At 31.8% G+C, this 24,072-nt stretch overlaps 1 protein-coding gene across 8 annotated transcripts in view; it reads left to right on the top strand.

Moving 5' to 3' along the window:
- Scrib (scribble planar cell polarity protein) overlaps positions 1-23,188 on the top strand; it is a 35,886-nt gene extending 12,698 nt beyond the window's left edge. The window contains exons 3-36 of one of the 8 annotated variants that reach the window (XR_013080364.1): positions 3,636-3,714; positions 3,810-3,899; positions 3,991-4,111; positions 4,219-4,511; positions 4,594-4,727; positions 4,958-5,069; positions 5,125-5,291; positions 5,370-5,530; positions 5,747-5,857; positions 5,960-6,181; positions 6,250-6,495; positions 6,602-6,686; positions 7,224-7,388; positions 7,503-7,678; positions 7,743-7,880; positions 7,971-8,126; positions 8,189-8,269; positions 8,387-9,187; positions 10,345-10,452; positions 10,600-10,779; positions 11,160-11,189; positions 11,624-11,782; positions 12,074-12,454; positions 12,585-12,737; positions 16,230-16,676; positions 17,837-17,948; positions 18,037-18,093; positions 18,179-18,296; positions 19,800-19,905; positions 20,223-20,336; positions 20,449-20,577; positions 20,799-20,999; positions 21,626-21,717; positions 21,987-22,126. Coding sequence is in view for 7 of the 8 variants with exons in the window: in XM_076773708.1 (XP_076629823.1) it covers positions 3,636-3,714; positions 3,810-3,899; positions 3,991-4,111; positions 4,219-4,511; positions 4,594-4,727; positions 4,958-5,069; positions 5,125-5,291; positions 5,370-5,530; positions 5,747-5,857; positions 5,960-6,181; positions 6,250-6,495; positions 6,602-6,686; positions 7,224-7,388; positions 7,503-7,678; positions 7,743-7,880; positions 7,971-8,126; positions 8,189-8,269; positions 8,387-9,187; positions 10,345-10,452; positions 10,600-10,779; positions 11,160-11,189; positions 11,624-11,782; positions 12,074-12,454; positions 12,585-12,737; positions 16,230-16,676; positions 17,837-17,948; positions 18,037-18,093; positions 18,179-18,296; positions 19,800-19,905; positions 20,223-20,336; positions 20,449-20,577; positions 20,799-20,999; positions 21,987-22,256 (5,903 nt within the window). In the remaining variant the exon portion in view is untranslated. Of the gene's footprint in view, positions 1-3,635; positions 3,715-3,809; positions 3,900-3,990; positions 4,112-4,218; positions 4,512-4,593; positions 4,728-4,957; positions 5,070-5,124; positions 5,292-5,369; positions 5,531-5,746; positions 5,858-5,959; positions 6,182-6,249; positions 6,496-6,601; positions 6,687-7,223; positions 7,389-7,502; positions 7,679-7,742; positions 7,881-7,970; positions 8,127-8,188; positions 8,270-8,386; positions 9,188-10,344; positions 10,453-10,599; positions 10,780-11,159; positions 11,190-11,623; positions 11,783-12,073; positions 12,455-12,584; positions 12,738-13,885; positions 16,201-16,229; positions 16,677-17,836; positions 17,949-18,036; positions 18,094-18,178; positions 18,297-19,799; positions 19,906-20,222; positions 20,337-20,448; positions 20,578-20,798; positions 21,000-21,625; positions 21,718-21,986 lie in introns of those variants that run through there. The other 7 variants (XM_076773711.1, XM_076773708.1, XM_076773710.1 and 4 more) reach the window with 7 other exon arrangements.
- The last annotated feature ends 884 nt before the right edge of the window (positions 23,189-24,072 follow it).

Below are 24,072 nucleotides of genomic sequence, written 5' to 3'. Positions count from 1 at the left end.
GCGTTAGCCGTTGAACGAATTACAGCGAATCAAATTAATATTCGGACATTCTTTTCCGCTTCAAGACGTGGATCATTGTAGAAAAATGTTGTTTGAAATTCAACACGTTGTACAGGGTGTTCGACCACCCCTGAGAAAAATTTTAATGGGAGATTCTACAGGTCAAAATAAGATGAAAATCAAGAATACCAATATGTTCATGGAGGCTTCGTTAAATAGTTATCAACAATTAAATTCAAAAATTTTAAATCGTTCTGGAAAAATTATTTTCGGTTGTGGGGGTCAATTACAATCATTTTTGGTCATTATACATACCCTCGAAATCCTACCCACATTCGAGAAAAAAATTCGAATAGGTAGTGAGATTTTTAGACGAAATTAAAAAATTTCAAATCATACTAAAAAAATTATATTTAGTTACAGTGGGCAATTACAATCATTTTTGGTCATTATACATACCCTCGAAATCCTACCCACTTTCGAGAAAAAAATTCGAATAGGTACTGAAATTTATAGATGAAATTAAAAAATTTTAAATCATACTAAAAAAATTATATTTAGTTACAGGGGTCAATTACAATCATTTTTGGTCATTATACATATCCCCGAAATCCTACTTAGTTTCGAGAAAAAAATTCGAGAATGTGTGAAATTTTTCGACGGGAAAAAAAAATTTCAAATCGTTTTGGAAAAATTGTTTTCGGTTGCGGGGGTCAATTACAATAATTTATGGTGAATAGACCTACCCCCGAAATCCTACTCACTTTCTAGAAAAAAATTCAGTACGGTCGGAACTTTAAACGTTAATAACTTTTTAACAAAGTTTCCATCAACAAATTGGTATTCTTGATTTTCGTCTTATTTTGGCCTCTAGAATCCCCCATTAAAATTTTTCCCAGGGGTGGCCGAACATCCTGTATGTATTTTGAATCATTGTGTACCGCGAATGAATGTAGACGCACTTTAAAAAACGTCAACATCTCGCGTGCAAGCGACAACACGCGTCTGTATCCCGCGCCATCTTCGAATTTATTTGCACCAGAGCTGCGACGTATTAAAAATACGTCCACGGTTGATTGATATTGCACACGGTAATGCAATTATATCGTCCGATCAGATATTTTAACCACAAAACCATGAGATGGCGTATCGTTTCCCTGAAATACGGTGTAACCAGACTGAAAGTTATCGATCAATAACACCACTACGTTATATTCGATATGCTCAGACTCCAGCCAAAGCGTATTAAAAGTCGAGGTTTCGTACGTACGTCTCTGGCTATCAAAGCAGTGAGACGTATACATAACGTAATAAAAGCCTGAAAATTCGTTTGTTTAATCTTGGATGATTCCTGTTACCTTTACTCGAACGAAATACCGAAATAATATCGATATTTCTTTCGTTATTATATCGGTTTCGGTTTAGCTTTGTACGAAGTTATCGTATAAAAGTCCTCAGTCGCGTACGCTTGTTCTCCGATCGTCAACATCCTTTTGGGAACAAAGTGATATTCCGGTGAACGAAAAGAGTTAGTTTCCGTCTCTTTCGTCTGGCGGAATCACGGTTAGTTTGTAATTGCTTCGCGTCACTGTCGTTACGTTTTACCCGCGCGCACCATGCGTGCATTTGTAATACAGTATACGTGTGTTTGTGTGCACAATGCATCCGTCATGGAGTACATGTCTGTAAGTACCTCTCTCAGTCGTTATCAACAAAAAACTGCTTCAAGTAAATTCAGCTCAGCGAAAATAGAGAATTCAACCTTTAAAGTGACCCTAGGAGGACTATTGTAAGACTTCCTTTCAGAAAGTTAAAATAGTTCAAAGATCGATAACATTTTGGCTAATAATAAGTGTCCTCATTGAATTCCACGGCATTATGGGGAAAAATAGGAATGCAGTATGACCTCATACAGCAGCTTCCTGCATTCTTGTACAATAGTAGTATTTAACAGCGAATCGATTACGCTCGTACATATTTTTCGAGATAATTTGTCATTGTTGTTTTTACAACTTGGTTTCCTGTAATGAATTAATCATCGTGCCATAGCGTGACTAATTATGCATCGCGCGGATGCTTGTTAATCGATACACGCCAGTCGCTTTCATTTCTCGTCATTTGGTCGCAGTTCGAAGACCGATAAAAATCAAACCCGAGAAGCGGAATCGGACATTTTACAGTTAAAGAAAATCTACTCGAATTTCATGCACTTGAATTGTTATACAGGGTGTTTGGCCACCCCTGGGAAAAATTTTAATGGGGGATTCTAGAGGCCAAAATAAGACGATAATCAAGAATACCAATTTGTTGATGGAAACTTCATTAAAAAGTTATTAACGTTTAAAGTTTCGCACGTACTGAATTTTTTTCTAGAAAGTGAGTAGGATTTCGGGGGTAGGTCTATTCACCATAAATTATTGTAATTGACCCCCGCAAACGAAAACAATTTTTCCAAAACGATTTGAGATTTTCTTTTTCCGTCGAAAAATTTCACACTTTCTTGAATTTTTTTCTCGAAAGTAGGTAGGATTTCGACGGTATGTCTAATGACCAAAAGTGATTGTAATTGACCCCCGCAACCGAAAATAATTTTTTCAGAATTAATTAAAAATTTTTTTTTTCGTCGAAAAATTTAGGCACCTACTACCCCCTGTCGATTTTTCTTAGAAATTAGATTTTCATTTTCGATAATTTTATTTGATGCCCTACAGAAAAGTTGTCTAATACTTTTTTGTAGGTACCCATGAGATCTACTTCAGAAAAAAGTTTCATTGAAATATATTCACTATCGTAGGAGTTATGGCTGTTTGAAAATTGGACCATTTTTATGGGGGTTTTCTTATTTTAGGGAGTCAAGGAACAACTTTCGAATGTTTTTAGAATTTCTACATATTCTACACTAAAATACGCGTCGTTTGCTTTTTTAAACATTAAAATCGTCCAGTCCGTTCAGAAGTTATGACGTTTTAATGATTCGCATGAAAATTCGGGCAAACATTTCTGGCCAGAAATTATATTTTCGGCAAGGAATTTTTTTCTCGAAACTGAGTAGGATTTCGGGGATATGTATAATGACCAAAAATGATTGTAATTGCCCACTGTAACTAAATATAATTTTTTTAGTATGATTTGAAATTTTTTAATTTCGTCTAAAAATTTCACTACCTATTCGAATTTTTTTCTCGAAAATGGATAGGATTTCGAGGGTATGTCTAATGACCAAAAATGTTTGTAATTGCCCACTGTAACTAAATATAATTTTTTTAGTATGATTTGAAATTTTTTATTTTGTCTAAAAATTTCACTACCTATTCGAATTTTTTTCTCGAAAGTGGATAGGATTTCGAGGGTATGTCTAATGACCAAAAATGTTTGTAATTCACCCCCACAAACGAAAATAATTTTTCCATAACGATTTAAAATTTTTGAATTTAATAGTTAATAACTTTTTAACGAAGCCTCCAACAACAAATTGGTATTCTTGATTTTCGTCTCATTTTGGCCTCTAGAATCCCCCATTAAAATTTTCCTCAGGGGTGGCCAAACACCCTGCAGAATATCGTCTTTTAGGTATTTCGCTCAATTGTTCAATGGAGACCTGAATATCATCGCGTATTCTATTAATTTTATTGCAGATATACCGGACATTCCTGAGAACATCAAGAATTTACGAGCACTTCAGGTGGCGGACTTCAGTAGCAATCCAATTCCAAGGTTGATCAATTATTTTTATTCTGGTTGCACGGTGTATTCAATAGGCGTTGCCTCGGTCTGGAATGGAAATGAAAATTTTCGATAATCTTTTTCAGACTCCCGGCTGGTTTCGTGCAGTTAAGGAATCTGACTGTTCTAGGACTAAATGATATGTCCCTTACAAATTTACCGCCCGATTTTGGAAGGTGATTACAAATATTCGCGATAATTACGTTTTAATTGTTTAATTGAATCGTATTGCCTCGTCATTGACAACTTTATTCTGATTATCCTCAGCTTGGAGGCGTTACAATCACTGGAATTGAGAGAAAACTTGCTCAAGTCTTTGCCTGAGTCACTTTCTCAACTTTACAAATTAGAGCGGCTGGATCTAGGCGACAATGACATTGAAGTATTGGTACGGCAGGATTAAAATGATCGTCGTGAAAGCTTAAAAGCGAACAGAATATAATTAATTAGAACTGAACAGAACTATTTGTTGAATGTGTCGTGTTTCTATTTCAGCCTCCGCATATAGGACAATTGCCAGCGTTACAAGAGTTATGGCTAGATCATAACCAGTTACAACATTTACCACCGGAAATCGGAGAATTGAAAACGTTAGCATGCTTGGACGTATCTGAAAATCGTTTGGAAGATCTTCCAGAAGAAATCGGTGGTCTAGTTTTATTAACGGATTTACATTTATCGCAAAATGTTATCGAAAAATTACCCGATGGACTCGGGGAATTAAAAAAACTTACCATTCTCAAAATCGACCAAAATAGGCTTTCTACTTTAAATTCAAATATAGGCAGGTGAGATTCGAGTTATTCTTTCTTTTCTAAGGATGTTGATACACGAACAAGTCTGAAGTTAACGCGCCATTTTCTTTCGCAGATGTGAAAATTTACAAGAATTAATTCTTACGGAAAATTTTCTCTTAGAACTGCCTATTACTATAGGAAAACTTCTTAATCTAAACAATTTAAATGTGGATAGGAATAGTTTACAATCACTACCTGTTGAAATTGGTACGACAAATTTATTAGAAATTAACCCTTTCGCAGATAAAATTCATCCTATTGCAAATCAAGTATTTCTATTAATTTGATTTCTTAAGCCATTATAATAAAGACACAATTCGATATTGACTTGCGAAAAGGTGAATATAATCTGCAAAAGGGTTAATTTATAGACCAAAGTTTATATGATATTGATAATAAGAATGATTTTTGTTAAACATATTATTGTTGTACGTTAGGTAATTTGAAGAAATTGGGGGTACTGTCTTTGAGAGATAATAAGTTGCAATATCTTCCAATGGAAGTTGGACAGTGTACCGCTCTTCATGTTTTGGACGTATCGGGTAACAGGTGCGTAACTATTATCGTAATAATAATATTTTCAATAACACTATTCGTCTTTCAGATTGCAATATTTGCCATATTCCTTGATTAATTTGAATTTAAAGGCAGTATGGTTAAGTGAAAATCAAGCACAGCCAATGCTTACTTTCCAAACGGATGTCGATGAAGAAACTGAGCAAGAGGTATTAACGTGCTTCCTCTTACCGCAGTTAGAATCCCATCCTGATGGTTAGTCTATTAATTTCTTATGGTTCTAATTAAATATATTCGATAATTGAAATTATATCTAACGTAATTTTTGTTTAGATTCAGGTAGGGTTGGTATGCTGGTTGGTATAGGAAATGCTATTCAGAGTGGTGAAATACGCGAGCTTGGTAGCAGCGATGACGAAGGCTGGCAAGAAAAAGAAGCATCGCGAACACATTCAGTAAAATTTACGGATGAACCTCCAGAAACTGATAAGGAGGTGAGCCTGCTGTACATACAAAATTCCGCTAGTTCCTTTAGATCTAGGTTTATAACACTATTGCGGAGATATTTTATGTGTTGGAAACGCTCCCATTCTTACGATTCATTGTATGAAAATTATATTAACTGAAAACTAAACAGAAACGTTTTTTTTTTCCTTGACCACTTCACATTATTTAAATGGTACATATGTAAGACTTTATATTTATTTCAGACACCGTTTGTACGGCAAAATACACCGCACCCGAAAGAATTGAAAGCTAAAGCTCATAAATTATTTAGTAAAGGGAAGAGTGACAGTCGGTCAGCATCTACGGACGAGCAGGTAATTGTTAGCTTAAAATTCTTATGTTAAAACGTTCTTTTTAAAGATATATAAATTTATTACATAGAATATTTTTTAATTTGAGAAACTATATTCTTTCAGGATGTTTCCCAAACATTCGGTTTGGACAAAACGGAAACTGACTCATTGACAAAACCGAACAATTTGGAACCAGCTGCAACAGACGAAGCACTAGCAAACGATAAACTTGTAGAAAATGAAGAAAAACAAACTGTACCTGGAACATTAGTCGATAATACGGATCTTCAATGTAATAATGAATCAGAAATGGTTTCTAATCAATATATTACAGAATTCAATCCTGTAAGTATTTGCAGAAGTAAGTGTATAACAATTAATTTATTAATTTATTGACAATATAATCTTTATAGGATCTGGGAATTGATGGTTCAATATCCGAATCAAAGGATGGAAATGATAAGGGAGATGACGAATCTGAGAACGAGGAAACGCAAAGACACGTAGAATTTTCTATAGCAGAGGGTACTGATTACGAAGGTGGCGGTGATTCAAATAGGCCCAATAGACTTCATCGTAGAGACACTCCACATCACTTAAAGAATAAACGTATCCATACAACTGTGGACAAGGATAAGGTAGCTTCCATTATTGCACAAGTAAGTTGGTTACCGACCTAAAACATATGTTTAAAATATCTGTTAAAGAGCAATAATAATTTTTATAATTAAGTAAAACAAATCTTATAATATTTAATGTACATAGGCACTTATGAAGAAAAGTGATGAAACTGCTGCACCCACGTCGGCGACCACAGAATCTACAGACAATTTTGACACTCAGAGTCAAGGTAAAATAATCATAGCTGTATTATAATACTCAAAAAGATACTCATCTCGTTTTATTTTATTAAATATCTTTGTGTTTATACTTGAGAATAGTAGCTAAAAAATTTTTGGAACGCGAAATTTTATAAAACACAAATTAAATTTAGAGTAAAATTATACTTCACGTATTATAGCTTTTCATTTTAAGCTACGTTCCGTGTTGAACGTTTTCAGACTTCTTAATACAACTGCTTCTCGTAATCATTAACAGCAAACAGAAAGACCGTGATAAGATATTTTTTTTCATGAACTATCTTATCTGTTATCTGATTATCAATCTGCTTTACTGTAGCAAATCTACTTGCAAGAAGTGAGCGTTATAAAATAGAAATGTTTCATTAAAAATACAAACAATACTAAGTATTACTTATGAAAGTTAAAAATGTCTAGGAAGTTCCGATGTTTTGTAAGAAAAATAAGAAATGGCGGTAAATCAGTAAAACATAACCATGTTACAACCTCCGTCTTGTATGAAAATAACAAAGTTTACTTTTGTATAGGTGCAATATCTGATGCTGAACCAACGATAGAAATACGAGAGGAACAATATGAAATTCATATTGAGAGAACAACAGGTGGTCTTGGTTTATCAATAGCTGGTGGTATCGGTTCAACTCCATTCAAAGGCGACGATGAAGGCATTTTTATTTCCAGAGTTACCGAAGGTAAAACCATTAAATTCTTATGGATTTAAAAAATTCAATTTTGCATAATTATGGAAAGTAAAAAATTATCTAGTCTGTTTAGCTGTCTTATAAAATAATTATTATACTTTGTAGGCGGGCCTGCAGATTTGGCAGGTTTAAAAGTAGAGGATAAAGTGCTGTCTGTAAACGGAGTTTCAGTAGTAAATGTAGGTCACTATGATGCTGTAGAAGTTCTAAAAGCATGTGGACGTGTTCTTGTACTAGTAGTTCAGAGAGAAGTTACAAGGATATTACCGCCATACGAACAGGTAATGCATCATTACATGTATCTTTTTAATCATATAATTAATATTATTTATGACATTTAAATAGATATCTTCAAGAAAAGACTCGGTATGCTCTAGTTTGAGTACAAGTAGAGCTCCAAGTGCGACGTCTCACGTTTCGTCTACAGGTTTATCGCATAATTTAGAAAATGGTGACGCTTCTTTACTTCATGAAACTATTAAGGTATATATAGTTAACTGTAAATAATTAAAAATTTGATACATGCATTATAAACCCAAAATACTGTTTAAAGATATTCATTGGTTTGTTTAGACCAAAAAAATCCCGGAACCTATAACTTCGGTGAAAGCAGGTAATGAACCAATGGTACCCGTTCTTGTTCATACAACGTTAATACGGGACCAAAATGGACTTGGATTTAGTATTGCTGGTGGAGAAGGTTCACCGCCATTCAAGGACAATAGTGATGTAAGATATGAAATTATTAATTTTGTTTCTATATACTTCTACGTTCTTAATTTTTCTTTTAGGCAATATACATTTCAAGAATAACTGATGGTGGTGTAGCACAGAAAGACGGTAAATTATTAGTTGGAGATAAAGTAATATCTGTAAGTATAATAAAAAAAAATTATACAGCTTTTAGAAGGGAAAGTGATTTATGGTCCACCATGTGTTATATTTTATTGTCCCTTTGTCTGAAATATTGTTGTAATATTATTCTTCAGATTAATGGAGTCGAAATGAGGGGAGCCAAACACGAACAGGCAGTTGCTCTACTAACAGGCTTAGAAAGATTCGTTCGATTAGTAGTCGAACGTGAAATTCCACTTTCGCAAGCAAACGCAGCCACGGTCGTAACACCTTCAGAAAAGTCACCGCGCGTCATTGGTGCACCTAAACCGTATACAGGATTATATAATGCCAATAGTTATATAGCAAATAGACCAGGATATACCGGATATCGACGATCTATTGATGTCGACAGAGCTTTATCACCGAGTCCTACTTCAAAGACGCCGCCGCCTATGAAAATCGAAACCACCGAGGTGCCAAAAATGAACGGTGTTACAGAATCAGGATATACTAAGAACGTTTCTTCAGTATCGCCGAGTCCAACAAATAGCCAACCTCATCCGCAGCCTGCACCGAGACATAGCATTTCGCAACCGACGATCGCATTCGCGACAACTACAAGCTCGACACCTACTTCTTCTACAGAGCCTAGGTCTATCTCGCCCCAGGAGGACATACAGGTATCGAAGCCTATCACCAACGAAGAATTTCAGGCTATGATCCCCGCACATTTCCTTCGTCCTCCTACTTCCTCGCCATCGCCAGATTCCCATCAAGGCCCTATCGTGACAGTGACAATAAAGCAGCCTGATAGTCTACCTGGGGATGTTAATTTTCCTCCGGCTCCCACCACACTTGGTAAAGTTACTGAGACCATCACAAAGAGCACTCTCACCGAGACCGTCGTAACTAGGGTGACCGACAACCAGTCGGTGCAACCAGTGATTATTGAGGTATGTGCTTGGTAGTTAGATGCATGAATCATTATGTACATGCAGTTTATCGAAAGTGATTTTTCAAACAATTTCATCGAGACAATATTGTTTGACTCTGTTTCTTAATTAAAATATTTATAACAGACAAAGTTTCGACAAAAGGGTGCAACTGAATGAGATGGTCAAAAATAGCCCTAAATCAAATTATATTCTCTGAGTTCTTCATCGACTGATTTATGATAGATTTAATTTGCTTTAAGGGAACTTTTGACCATCCTTTTATATAACACTGGCCAATGACAAACATGTATTCTTGATCTAAGCAATCAATTCTAGTCCCTGTTATGTCCCTGTAATCTTCAATATTATTAAAATTACAATTACTTTGTCTTTAACGAGGGAAAGTCTGCACTCTTCAAATATTTTAAGCAATATTTAAGCACTGATGGTCGTTATTTATTAACTTATTTCCATGCTTGGATGATAATCACAATGCTGGTAATATTGTTTAACGAAATTCCTACATTCGAATTTGGGTAATAAAACGATACTAATACCATAATATTTTCGAAAACATATTCCATTGCAATCGATCGTTTATCTTAAATAACTTATAAAATAATGGTAAAATAGTCTCCTTTTTGCATGCTCAATAAAGAAACTAATATTTTTATAAACTGCGATCTTGTATCATTTTATATGATATTGATGTAAGATCGCGGTACAATTTTCCGTCGAACGAAGTAATGTTTTCATTAAAGTGGTCGAGCAAAGATTCTGAAGAAAAGCGGATTAAAAACTATTGTTAAAATCGTTTATATGTGTATTTAGTTTTGTTTCTATAAATTATACTATGTTTTATTGCATGCTTACTTATCCTAAATTCGTTGCTGCCGTTTCGATATGTACTGGAAATATTTGTTAGAAATTTGGTTATATGGGATGTTATATTATTTGATACATTAGGTGCTTATCCTCTGGCATGGAAATAGGTAAGTAGTATAAACTAAGTACATTCTCCTCTTCTACGTTTTATAGGCTGAACCAATGTATGTGTAAATATAATGCATAACTTTATGATCTCAAATTATACATATTACTTGTTTCACTTGTACTATAACCGAATGGCGGTAAAACATGTTTGATTTATCAATAATAAAACATTAATTGTTTAGGATGTTGTCCTTGTAAAAGAAGGATCCTTAGGATTCAGTATCATTGGAGGTACAGATCATTCTTGCACCCCGTTTGGTGCAAAAGAACCTGGAATTTTTATATCTCATGTAAGTTTTACGCCACTTTTGAACAATAAGTAGTTTACAATTGATCCTTTTTTTATGTAATGCACATGTTCCATTTAGATATGTATATTTATATATTATTGTAAAATAAATTATAAAATTATTTTACAATTATTGTATTGAAATTAGGTCGTGCCTGGCGGTATAGCTGCAAAATCTGGCAAATTAAGGATGGGTGACAGAATACTGAAAGTAAATGGTACAGATGTAACGAAAGCTACTCATCAAGAGGCTGTGATGGAACTTCTGCGACCAGGAGATCAAATTATGCTTACAGTTCAACATGATCCATTGCCGGAAAATTATCAAGTAAGATATTATTAATTTCTGCACTTGTTGCTTGGCTAGTCACTGCATAAAGTTCTTGCTTCTAAACTAAGAAATAGCTTCCTAGTTCAAACACGCTTATAAAAGTACGAGTTTGCAAGTCACAAGTTCACAAAGAATGTTCATCACAATACTTCGTTTTCATTATTTTTGGTGTTCAAATATTTAACAAATTTAAGGCTAACAAAGAAAGTTAAGGAATTAATTCTGTATACATTGGTCATTCAGCAAAGTATCAATGAACATTTTTTATCTCATTATGTTTGTTAACTGAAGCTTATTATCTCCAAACAATGACACTAGGTGCTTCACTCGTGATAATTTCCATACTTAATATCATTATTTATAATTTGTCCTACAAGCTGGTCGAAATAGAGTACATCCCTGTGACGGTAAGTATTCAAGTCCTATGATTTGTTCTTTGATGCATAATACGCGTATTATTTTGATTTTTTGATGCTATGCTTATCTTTCTATTAAGACTGAAAATCAGCACCAAATCACGAACAATTGCTTTTCTGCCTAGGCTGAGATTGAGTAGAATCTCACAATTGCCTTTTTATTCACTTTACATGCTTCATGCCACGTTAAAAGGACATAATAATATGTCAGTCACCATATACGTTAATAATTTTTGGTTTAATGTTTCATATGTAAAAATAGATACCAAATTTTGATACAAACGTCTTAGATCTTTTGAAAGTTCTAATACCTTAAGACAATATTGAAGAAATAAATATTTAAATTTTGTAAACGTTAAGTAATATAATATTAAAACTAATAAAAATATATTTGAAATTAATTTTCATTATTTGTTACATTCTAGGAATTGGTTATTACAAAAGAGCCAGGTGAAAAACTGGGTATGCACATTAAAGGCGGACTTAGAGGACAAAAGGGTAATCCCTTGGATCATACAGACGAAGGAGTTTTTATATCTAAGATTAATTCAGGCGGTGCAGCTAAAAGAGATGGAAGACTGAAGGTAATTATGTTTAATAATCTCTATACTACTTTTAGTGATCGGGTCGATACCAAATCAAACGGGTATCGATATGTTTATAAGATAGTAAATAAATTTGATACCAATAAGTATCGTTATAGAAAGTTGATACCTAGTACTCAAAATCTTGATACATATCAATACTTTTTATTGAGTTTTCGTTATCGAATTGATTGAATATCATCAATAGTATTGATATCAATTTGATCACTAACTACTTTACTAGCAACAAGAGTTTTATGTGATGAAATTTTTGTGTATCATCAACCATAGGTGGGCATGAGACTATTAGAAGTTAATGGTACATCATTACTAGGCGCAACTCACCAAGAAGCAGTAAATATACTTCGTTGTTCGGGAAATACAATTACATTAGTAGTTTGCAAAGGGTATGACAAAAATGAAGTCGAGTCTGTGCTACCAGTATGTGATGGTAAAGACTCGAAAGAGTCTAGAACATCTAAAGAATTAAAGGAATCTACAACAGATGGTACTAAGTCCTTATCACAGAGTATATCCAGTTTGGATCGCGATGACGAAGAAGCGGCAACTCTAAGACAAGAACAGGAAATGAAAGCTGAACTTGTTGCATGGGAACAAGAAGAAAGGGAACGTGCTTTAATCGAACATAGAGAAAAATCGACTCCTGAAAAAGTGAGATTTATGATCGTATATTAGTTTCGTTTGTGTATCATTATATAATTACATAAACGAGTATAAAATTGTATTATCAGTTATGCTAGTAGAAGCAATATTAGTTTTAATATTGAATGTTTTGGTACAGGTATTAGATGTAGTAAGAGCAGCTGAATCATTAGTGAGCAAATCCAATAGTCCTGTTGATATGGTGCCGCCAAAATCACCTGGTGGTACTAAAGATCTCAAAACAACTACTATCGTGATGAGCAAACACACTTTAGCACCTCAAAATACAAATGTAAGTACTTCTATTATATGTATAATCTTCAAATTGAAAATTTTGCATGCTTTTAAAGATAAGACTAATTTGCAAGTAGTATTTTATTTTACTAACAGGACTTCATGTTTTATGCAAATACTACAGTTGTCCGATAACATTTAAATCATATATAAAAAAAAGTTTCGTACGATTAAATAGTTCTTAATTTCCTTTTATCTTATCTTAGAACTCTTTTTAGCGTTTTTAGGTGTTTCTATGAATAATATATAAATATAGATATAAAACACTAATATTTGTGCATATCTAAGTGCTTGATTTATTTATTAGTTATAATATAATTTTACAGAACTGTTATTATTTTATTTTATTTTCATCGAAGAATAATTACTGTAATAGTTGTTTTAATGTTGCTTTTTCTTTTACACTTCGTTTACTACGAGTGCATGATTTTTTAGTGTATTTTATTAGTAGTTAAGAATCATACATTTGTCTCATACATATAAATGTGTGTATTTATGGATACATACATGTATAATTTATTAACAAAAATATTACACTCTTTATGAATGGCATTGAAACAAAAGGAGGGACATGTTCAACTATTTCAGTCTATGAATGTCGAATGTATAGAAAACAATAATTTTTAAACATTTTAGAAATAGAAAAATTATTATGGTACAATATAATGTTATAGAAAAAACAAATTTAATTCTTCCCTACATAGATAATTAACATGTTAAAAAACTTCATCCTACAAAAATAAATTATAAATTATGCATTTGTGTACATCCTTATACGTGTGCATAAGCATGAAAAGTATTTTCACTTAAATGTATTTTAGTTCTCTTAATCGACATAGTGCAACATTCTGGAAAGAAACATTGAAATACAATAACGAAGTACTAATTTTTGACTGTTATCAAAGAGGAAACAAAATATAAACTTTTCAGTTTATTATACTTAGATTAATATTATATTTAACATTTAGACAAATTTTCCATTCTTTGTCACTAGAAAGATTTTATTATTTGTCCTTATTATATACCCATCATAAATCTCATTATTTATTTGTTAATTCATGACGCATGAAGTATACATTTGTCAGTGTTCTTAGCGTCGCATGCTCTCCTGAGCAGCAAAACAAGAGATATTTCACATGTTTACAGACAGTGGAAGGTGATAGTGCTACTTTGGCTGCCCTCTAACAGGAGTGAGTCGTTCGACCCTCTACTCATTTTCCCTGTGTCTACGTCCATACCTCTGAACCCGCAGGACTGTGCCATAATAAATTATTCTAAGGAATTCATGTCATAACTCACATAATCACTGTTTATTGCGTTTCATGCGTATCATTGTTATATACAATTTAACTATCGTTACTCCGTTTGTTACTGATACTGCCATTATAATGTTAAGTGTATTATTGCAAACATGCTGATTGGCTGAGTTGATTTTGTGATTGATTTTTTGCTTTGGTCCATATGGGGTCAAAAGATTGTAATCGTCACAGAAGCGTGTGATATCTTCCTTAACTACAGAACTATCGTGTACATATTCATCGCTCCTTCGTTCGTAAATATCGGTTAAAAAATGAAAATGAAAAAATATTTCTGTGATAGGTAGACAGAAAAGCATAGACAAGAACTTCCCACGTATTTAACAGATATTTTTTAGTCATATTTGTACATTGATTCTTAGACTTGTTTTGCAAATCTATTTTAAAATGTTAGAAATGTGCAACGGATGACTGCTGTAACTGATTGAGCTTAACAAATTGTGTGAATTTTTCTTAGGTACTGTATCAAAAATTACTGAAAGTAAGAAAGAACAACTACGGTCGTAGCAGATAACTGCTATCTTTTACGCGAATGCTAAGTTAAAGTATATTATTATACTTTTAAACAGATTTATATATTAACATACTTGAAATTTACATTTTCTTACGAGAAACAAATATTTATGTTATTAATATTTTTTTTTGCAATACACAACTTGGCAACTGAAAGAAGAAGATTCCACATTCGTATCTAAAAAAAAGGTAGTCATTTTTTAGAAATAATTTAATGCAAAGTTTGTTTTATTACTTATAGCACTTTCAGTATATTAATTTTAATCAACTTGTTTGTATAATGTTCTCTGTTTATGAAATCATAGGAAAGTATAAATCTGTTTTATTTATATTTCTACAATTATTTTGGTACGATATGTAGTGAATAACGTTAGATACGTCTTTTTTATATCATTAACAAAGTTTTATCTAACTCGTGTAAAGAAAAATACGATATTTTACTACTTCCAGAATGGATTTATTATACAGTAGAGAATAATTTATGTGTTACAATCCATAGATACTCTTGATTTTTTATTTCATTTACCTAAAATGAAAGAAAATAGTCGAAGCGTATATTACCAACCAAGGAAATGTACTCAGAAATATTAATTCAGAAAAATCATTTTAATTATTTATTATATTGTATGATGTACAATTTAAAGTGAAGAAGAAAGACAAAATGTTTTTTGGAACTTAAAATATCATTTCATAAGGTATATACATCTAGCATTTTTCCTGAGTTATAAGTGCTAGTACTATTGGATCTTACTGCTGCAGTAAATTCATATCATTATTGATATATAAATCAATGTACTGTATTCTACAAATTTTCTATAAATGTTATATGTTGATATAAATCTAATGGACCAGATGTTTATATATTATTACAAAGTATAAACCTAAGATAGTATTTATCTAACTCTAAAAAAAAAAATGATGTTAATGTTGAAGTTCCAGTTGACCAACATAATAATGAAACATGATGTGCGGTGCTTTATTCGGATGTATCAATGCGTCAAGTTCTTCTGGAAGTAGTTACATTTATCCCATTAACATTATAAATTCTGAGAGAATAAATTTTTCATGTTCATATTTAGTAACACAGAGACTACAGTTCCTGTTATGTAATCAGTTACAATCTGGGATATATATTAACTAAATACATTATTTCAGAATTTCTTGCAATGCATTGATATGTATAAAATAATGAAGAATAAGGTACAAATGTGAAATAACTTTATAAAGTTGATTTTAATACATTTAAAATCATTGGAAGGGTATATAAACAAAATTGTGCGCAAAGCTGCATGAATTGTTGCAATAATAGTACAATTGATATAATATTGAATGTATAGATGGTAAAAAAAAAAAAAAAAGAAGATTGGATGAATAAGTTCAAAGCTGATTCCTTTTTAATTCGGATATAGATTTTGTATGAGATGTAGTACTGAAAATAAATCTGTTTTTAAAGTATAATTACAAGTTGTGTGTAGATGAGTATTTCAAATTTAGAGAACAAAGATGTATCCTTGTTTAAGAATGTAGAAATTAGAAGTGCTGATTTTTATACATTATTTATGTAGTTTACGATAGTTCTATACGTTTTTTTTTTATGCCTTAGTTTGCAATAGAGAGTGGCATTAATTTTACTAATACAATTCTTCGTGTTATTTACTCAGTCGCTAAGGAATGAGAGAACTGGAACATCGGTGGATTATTATTCGTCGACCAAGTCTCCGGTTTCTACTCTTACTTCGCCAACGAATTTCAGTCGTACTACTACTGCCCAAACCTTGCCTTCTCCAAAGAAAAAAAATTCTCTACCAAAGCGTAGCATAACCTTTGCCGATCTTCCTCCTATTTCTAAAGAAAAATCGATCAATCATGCCTCTTCGACCATTACGAGGGGAGAACAGCTTTTACCCTTGCATGACAAATATACTTCGGATCCTCAAATTATTTCTTATAAGAAAGTCTACCATAGTCCTACCCAAACTACTCATAGTCATTTCAAACTTCCTCCAACACCTTTGACTGCTTCCGAATCTACGGGGCATCTTGGCACTTCGGCTTCCTTTAACAAGCGACAGAACGCACGCTCTGTTGATGGGAATATTCAGGTTGAGGTGGGTTGAAAAAGCTTGTTTAACTAGCACTAATCCACTATTCTTTCCTTGATACTCTTTATTGAGAATGCTGGTACGTTTACATTATAGAATTTTATTATATTGAACGTAATTCGTATTCGCTAAGTGACTTTGCATTATTTGAGTACAAATTGGGAAATGTACATGCATTAGTACACAACAGGTTCAAGTATACAGGGTGTTCGGCCATCTGTGGGAAAAATTTTAATGGGGGATTCTAGAGGCCAAAATAAGACGAAAATCAAGAATACCAATTTGTTGATGGAGGCTTCGTTAAAAAGTTATTAACAATTAAATTCAAAAATTTCAAATCGTTCTGGAAAAATTATTTTCGGTTGTGGGGGTCAATTACAATCATTTTTGGTCATTAGACATATATTCGAAATCCTACTCAGTCTCGAGAAAAAAATTCCTTACCGAAAATCTAATTTGGCGCCTAAATTTTTCGACGGAAAAAAAAAATTTCAAATCGTTCTAAAAAAATTATTTTCGGTTGCGGGGGTCAATCACAATCATTTTTGGTGAATAGATATACCCCCGAAATTTTGCGGATTTTCGAGAAAAAAATTCAATACGGCCGGAACTTTAAACATTAATAACTTTTTAACGAAGCCTCTATCAGCAAATTGGTATTCTTGATTTTCGTCTTATTTTGGCGTCTAGAATCCCTCATTAAAATTTTTCCCAGGGGTGACCGAACACCCTGTGAATATAGGATATTCCTTGTATATTATATGTAAAAGCGGGCTAGAGGTGATTCCTTATTAAAAAATAAGAGAAATAGAAAGAACAAAATTTTTTCGATTTCGACTCCGTTTACGAAATAATCAAGTTTGAAGATTCACTTCGTGTTACTGAACATTTACGAATTACTGCGTTCAGGAAAGAATGAAAATGAATTGTAAAAATTGTATTCTTTTTATTTTTCTTATTTTTGCATAAGGAATCACTTCCAGCCCGCTTTTACATATTATTCGGGAGTACCCTGTATATTGAATAGAACTCTATTATCAATTATATCTTTGTTAGCATTATGAAAAATGTTATATTACGATTAATGAAATATCTGTTTCTAAGCGATTACATTTTATTGAATATCTGATGAAATTATATTATTAATATAATGTTCCAAAATGCAGTTATCGCCAACACCGTCTCCAACACCACCGCTAGTAAAGATGTCGGTTAGTGACAAAAAGAAATTGTTTGAAAGTGCCATGGAGGAGCATCTGAAACCTTCCCCGAAACAAGGTTGATATTATTCGAACCATCTTATCAAACAAATTTCTGATAACACGACAACGCATTACTTAACAATTATTTGTTTTCTCTTTTCCAGAAAAAGTATTTAGTTTTCTAAGTCAAGATGAAGTTGAAAAAATGAAACAAGAAGAAGGTTGATCATTTATTAATATTTCGTTGTAAACCTTTTCGATATTAATAATCCGTACGATTTTAAATGATTATTATTATATTTTCAGAAAAGAAGATTGCCATGTTGACACGAGATGAATTAAAATCGTGGGCTCAACTCGATGAAAACGAAGGTTTAGAAGATTTAGAGGAAACCTTAGAAGATCAGGATAATCGACGACCTAAGTAAGCTAAATTGTACTCATTCTACGCATTTGAGAGTGTGGTGATTAAAATCTTGTTACCTTTTTATTTCTTTCTTTGTCTCCATCTCTCACGTCTGTATACCATTCAATGATAGAAAACAGTGGCAATAAAAAAAGTTTAATTTTCTGAAATAATAATATAATAATATTTTTATCATTTTTAACTAGCTATACATCTTTTATGCAACAGTATAATTGTTTGACACTGATCGTACTAAAAGTTGATACGCTGAATCAAGTATGCATTATACGATCTTTTAAACATTATAGTAAGGCACTAGATCTCAATAGATCTCAATTACTTATTGCAAAAAAATAAGAGAATTGTATTAATTTACATTAATGTATTTACATACATGAGTATTATAGCATTTTTTTTTTTACTTAATGCATGTTTTTAGTTTAAACACGTTTCTGTACATAGAAATATACAAAACATTGTAATTATACAGATTATACTTTCCAGTTGTAAGATGTTAGATATAGCCATTTTTAATTATATTGTATAAGTATTGTACTAGGCAGCTATCTTTTAATTGAAAAATACTTATATTCATCTGATCATTGAATTGTTTAATTATAACTATTAATTGGTGATTCACAAAATAATATAAAAGATATCGTTTCTGTAGATGATTTTATAGTCAAGAAAGTCATCTGGTATCGACTAGTGTATTGATGTTTCATATAAACATAATACAAAATGACTGAATATTATGTAAATATCAGTATTTTTATACCTACAACAAATTCTTACATGTAGATATATGTATATATATATATCTACATATATATGTATATATATATCGTAACGGGTGCTTCTTATATTGACTATTATTTTTATTACACTATGCATGCTTATTAGAACCAGCGTACAAATGATTTCGTTATGTCTTAGCGATTGCTTTTTACAAAATAACGTATATTTGTACATAAGCTTATGAATTCACATTCACGTTGTACCTTGCAGTTAAGGTTGTGGTTATGCTTACATAGGCATTTAATGCACAATAAAGTTTACGTATTCCATTTAATAAGTCAAAAGTGATAAGTTTATGGAGACTATGTATATTCAAATATAATTTTCGATATCACAAACGTACGCTTCAGCACATGTTCGTTACACGCACTGCAAGCAAAGCGCACTTGAAAGATTCTGAAGAATAGTTATTATTTATTTAACACTAACATTTGTTTGTCGTTTTATTTATATAAAATACTGACACCTCTGTTCAGGAAATTATACTGTAAACATAATTATTTTTTAGAATCTCTTAGTACCGATCCCTATTATTATTCATAGATTTAGTTGTTGTGTAGTGTAGTCTAATCGTGTATTTTTATCGTTTGTATATAAGTCATGTAATATCCCTTTCGCCTTTGTATTGAACGTTGCTTTTGTACCTCTTTTTTTTAACGAATAAACATTAAAATTTTGGCACATGTATATGATTTGTCAGTGTGCATGCTCGTTACCTTGCAGTAGCAGACTGAGCTCGCGAAGTTCGATCCCCATTCTGCAGAACCTTCCAAGCAGTGTAAGGACAGCAAAAGCAGAACGCCGCTTGAAGGAGAGATTGGTACAGGAGGTATTGATTTTATTGAATCTTTTTAATCATTACAATTAATTTTACGTTTATAACAATCACGTGTTCGAAATCATTCCAAAAAAAATTGGATAAATTAAGAGTTACATCGTAGGATATATTATTTTCTTCTGAAAATTTGCCTATCGTGTCTAAAGAGATTTTAAAGATAAATATTTTTGTTGAAATGTTAATAATCGATTGAAATGATTCAATGCGAATATAAGAAATAAATAAATAACATTCTTTTGATCTAAAACATTAAATAAAATTTGGATAAAAACTTACACTTGTTGTCTAACATTTTTCTTCGTTCGCAGGGTATAATTTCGGACGAAGATGAAGAAAGCCATTTGAGTCCATCTGAACAGAGAGCATTGAGGGCAGAAAAGCGTGCAGCATGGAGACAAGCGCGTTTGAAATCTCTTGAACAGGTACAATATACAGGTTTTTTTATGTAGAATCTATCTCTGAAATGGGGCACTCTGTATAAATCTTTTAAACAGTATTTAAATCAGTTTATTGATATTACATATTCGTGTTTAGGATGCTCTCCAAGCGCAGATAGTAATAAAAAAAATGAGTGAAATGATGGACAATACGAATAAAGCAGATACAATACAGGACTCTGAAGACGTTGTCACTCCTATTCCTGAACTGGAGAAAGCAACTGATGTAAATAAGCATTCATAAAAATACGCTTGCATCGATCATACTATCAATGACTATGTAATCTAACGATGTGTCTGAAACAAATTAACCAACATTTTTTATCATACCAATTTAACTTAATTGGTTACTAATTACTTCTCTGCTCGTCTATGGTTCTAACATAGTGTTCGTCTATTACAATATTTTGTAACTACAACGGTGCCTTGTTTGTCTTACTATCATAGTTCACTACGTTACGGCCGTCTAGTGCAGATTTTCCCAAACTTGCTGTACGCAGCAAGGTGGGTCCCCCTAAAGAGATACGCGAATCCGAAAAAGTAGTGGACGAGAAGGTCACTCGACGTACCGAGGAATATGTGGATGAGGTGACGGGTGAACGTCGTGTGCGAACGGTCGAATACGTCGAGAAGCTCATTGAGCGACAGGTACTATAAATTATAGAATTTGCACAGAATATAAGCACCAGAAATTCTCTAATCACGTCACGGATTAGAAACGGTCTGAGTTAAAAGCGAAAGCTACTCCGTAGAATGTTAGAAATTTTCAAGTATTTTACTGACACTTAAAAAATGTTCAATTCATATTACCGATGTTAGAAGAATTTTCATTTAAAATTAGTGCCCGATTACTGTTTGTGTTTCTTATAGCTATATTTATTTAGAAAGTTTATAGTGGTACACGTATATGATAAAAGTTCTGATATTTCGAAGTTTGATACAAGGAACGATATACTAAAAATTAAAGCAATCAGCTGAAGCAATGTATTGCAATTTATAATTCTATAAATATTGAAACTGATAGTACAAATTCTGATGACCTAATAAAATAGTTAAGAAAATGTGAAACGCATAAAAGTTTGAGTACAATTTTAATGAAGTTTTTTAGATTTATACCTGTATTTTCTAATACATTTATACATCTGCAGTCTACGAAGGAACGGTTGAAAAAATCTTATAGGCGTGTTTATGCATGCTACTGCTAATAGTATTTTGTTTCGATGCACAAATTGTGATGGCGACATTAGTTCAATAGTTATGTCTGTTGTTCCAAGAATCCAACACTGACCATGGAAGTGCAACCTGCACCACCTTGAGCATTGATTTCATTTCCACTGATCACTAACAAACTCTTCTCACACTATTGGTAATGCTACTATTGGTTTTTTCTTATCTAATAAATTCTTTAGCATGTACAAGTATATTCCTTTCAAATAATACTGTAGTTATACTGGTGGTAACGGTACATATTAAATATTGCCATAACACTATTACGAATTTTATGTTTAAACTCGTTTTATAATGTAGTGTAGTTTTACATATCATGTTTTTATTACATCAAAAATTTCTCCATTTTACTTTAGTGTTACATTGAACATGTTTTACATGTGTAATGTATACATTTATGTAAATTAGGTTGAAACTCTACGAGAAAAGATTATTTCGCTGGAATTAAGTAACGCGGAGGATGAAATAGAAAGTATTACTGGTACAGGAGCAAGCGACGCAGAAAGCGAAAGTGAAGAAATTACGGGACAGTCTTCTGTTGCGAGTACTATGCAAGAGAAAACTCAAACAATTATCTCTTCGAGTATTACCGAAGGTACCGCTCCTAAAATCAGTGAGAACACAGCCGTTATTTCGAAGAAAAAGAAACGGAAACGTTCGAAGAAAAGTCGTCATTGACCTAAGGTAAAAAATATTGGTGCAAACAAACAAAGAAGTCACATAGGAGGAAATTAATGAATATTTCCTTATGATGACGTTGTGAAAGTGTGTTCTAATAATGCAAATTTTGTGTTACATCAATTTACATTGCATACTGCATACTTCAGACTTCTGCTGTATTGGTGCATGTAGTATTATAAATCACTCATTGCGCATTGCTTTCTTCGAGCATACGCGTATATACATAAGATACAATTTTACATCCATAATTTAATATAATTTATTAGGTGCAGTCAAAACTACATTTATTTTTTCATATAAGTCGTGCTATATTTTTGGTATTAACGTATTGTTTTAAATAATATTTTTAGTATTAGTATGTCATATTTTCACTCGATTGGTGCAGAATAACAATTGATTAACAGTTTTCATATTTCATGTTTTGTAGAATTTGTACTTTGTATTAACATTTTTCATAAAATTTGACTTCTCACAGTATTGATAGAAACATAGTTCTATGTTAACAATGTTTAAAATATTTAGAACAAAATCTTTGACAGAGGTAATGTTTTGTAATGTCACAATAGTATTTTTACTATCGATAATATTGTCATAATTATTTTATGAAATATATTTATCAAAGACATGTCTTAAAAATAGCCTATGTGATTTAACATTTACATTAATCTATGTGAAATGATAAACATTCCTTTTTACAACTAATATTGTATGATTTGAGCATAATCTATTGGCTGCACTCCATTTTAAGACAAATTTTTCTTTTTCTTGCATTATTACTAATTTAAATATTCTTATGTTTAAAAAATGCAAACAATTCCACTAAGAACAATTTAGATAAAATACAAAAAATAATATTTTGGTTCTCGAATAAGAATAACATGCAAATGAAAAGGTTTTATTAAATTATGATTTATAATATAACATTTAATTGGCTTCAGATACATGTAAAATATATTAAGTTTAGTTAGCATAAAAATGAAAAATGATGTAAAACACATGTAGTTATTGTGGTTTGTAAAGTATTTTATTTATTTTCTTTTAGAAGTAAGTAAATTAATATATATGTTATACAAAGCTTCCACTTTGGGATTCATTTTCGAACTACGAGTATTTAATCTCATCATTGAATATCAACATTTTATAATCATTCATCTTTAGAAACAAATGTATTCAAAGTTATTATTCAGTTTAAATGTCAAAGATGACACTAATTTAATAAACATAAATATTAAACTTTTAAATTGTTTTAAATATACTAATATTAATGAATTTGTTTTTTGAATATATTTGTTTTAATTTATTTATACTAATGCTTGTTATATTTTGTCATAGACAAAATTTTATTTTTCATTGCATGAATGTGAGAATGAGGTTTATAATTAATTAGTGTTCTCAATTATGTACTCAATGCATATTTAAAAAGAAAATGGCCAATTTATAATAAAAAATATTCAATAATTTAAATGTAGAAAATTTATATTTTAATTTTGTCAATATATGTAGAATGATTCTAGAAACTGGAGCAAATTTGTTTTTAAGCAAAGGTACAGACAATTTATCTATGACTCAACATTTTCCTGCATCAATTCATTGTTACTATACTTGGAAATGAATTGTATCTTGTATCAGTTTATAGAACCACTCTGTATAGTTTGTATTCAAATTTCTCGTGAAAGAATACAACCAATTAAATGGACAATATCTGGGAACGCTTACCTAGTTTGAAATTGCAATATGTAAAGTAAAATGAAGAAAAAATGGAAAATAATTTTATTGTTTGCACTTTAGATGTAATTTTTTCATTCTCTACTTA

This window comes from Colletes latitarsis, chromosome 9 (assembly GCF_051014445.1).
Source record: "Colletes latitarsis isolate SP2378_abdomen chromosome 9, iyColLati1, whole genome shotgun sequence".
In the NCBI taxonomy this organism is placed as follows: Eukaryota; Metazoa; Arthropoda; class Insecta; order Hymenoptera; family Colletidae; genus Colletes; species Colletes latitarsis.
The sequence above is the reverse complement of the archived record's forward strand: the minus strand, read 5'-3'. Positions and strand labels throughout refer to the sequence as shown.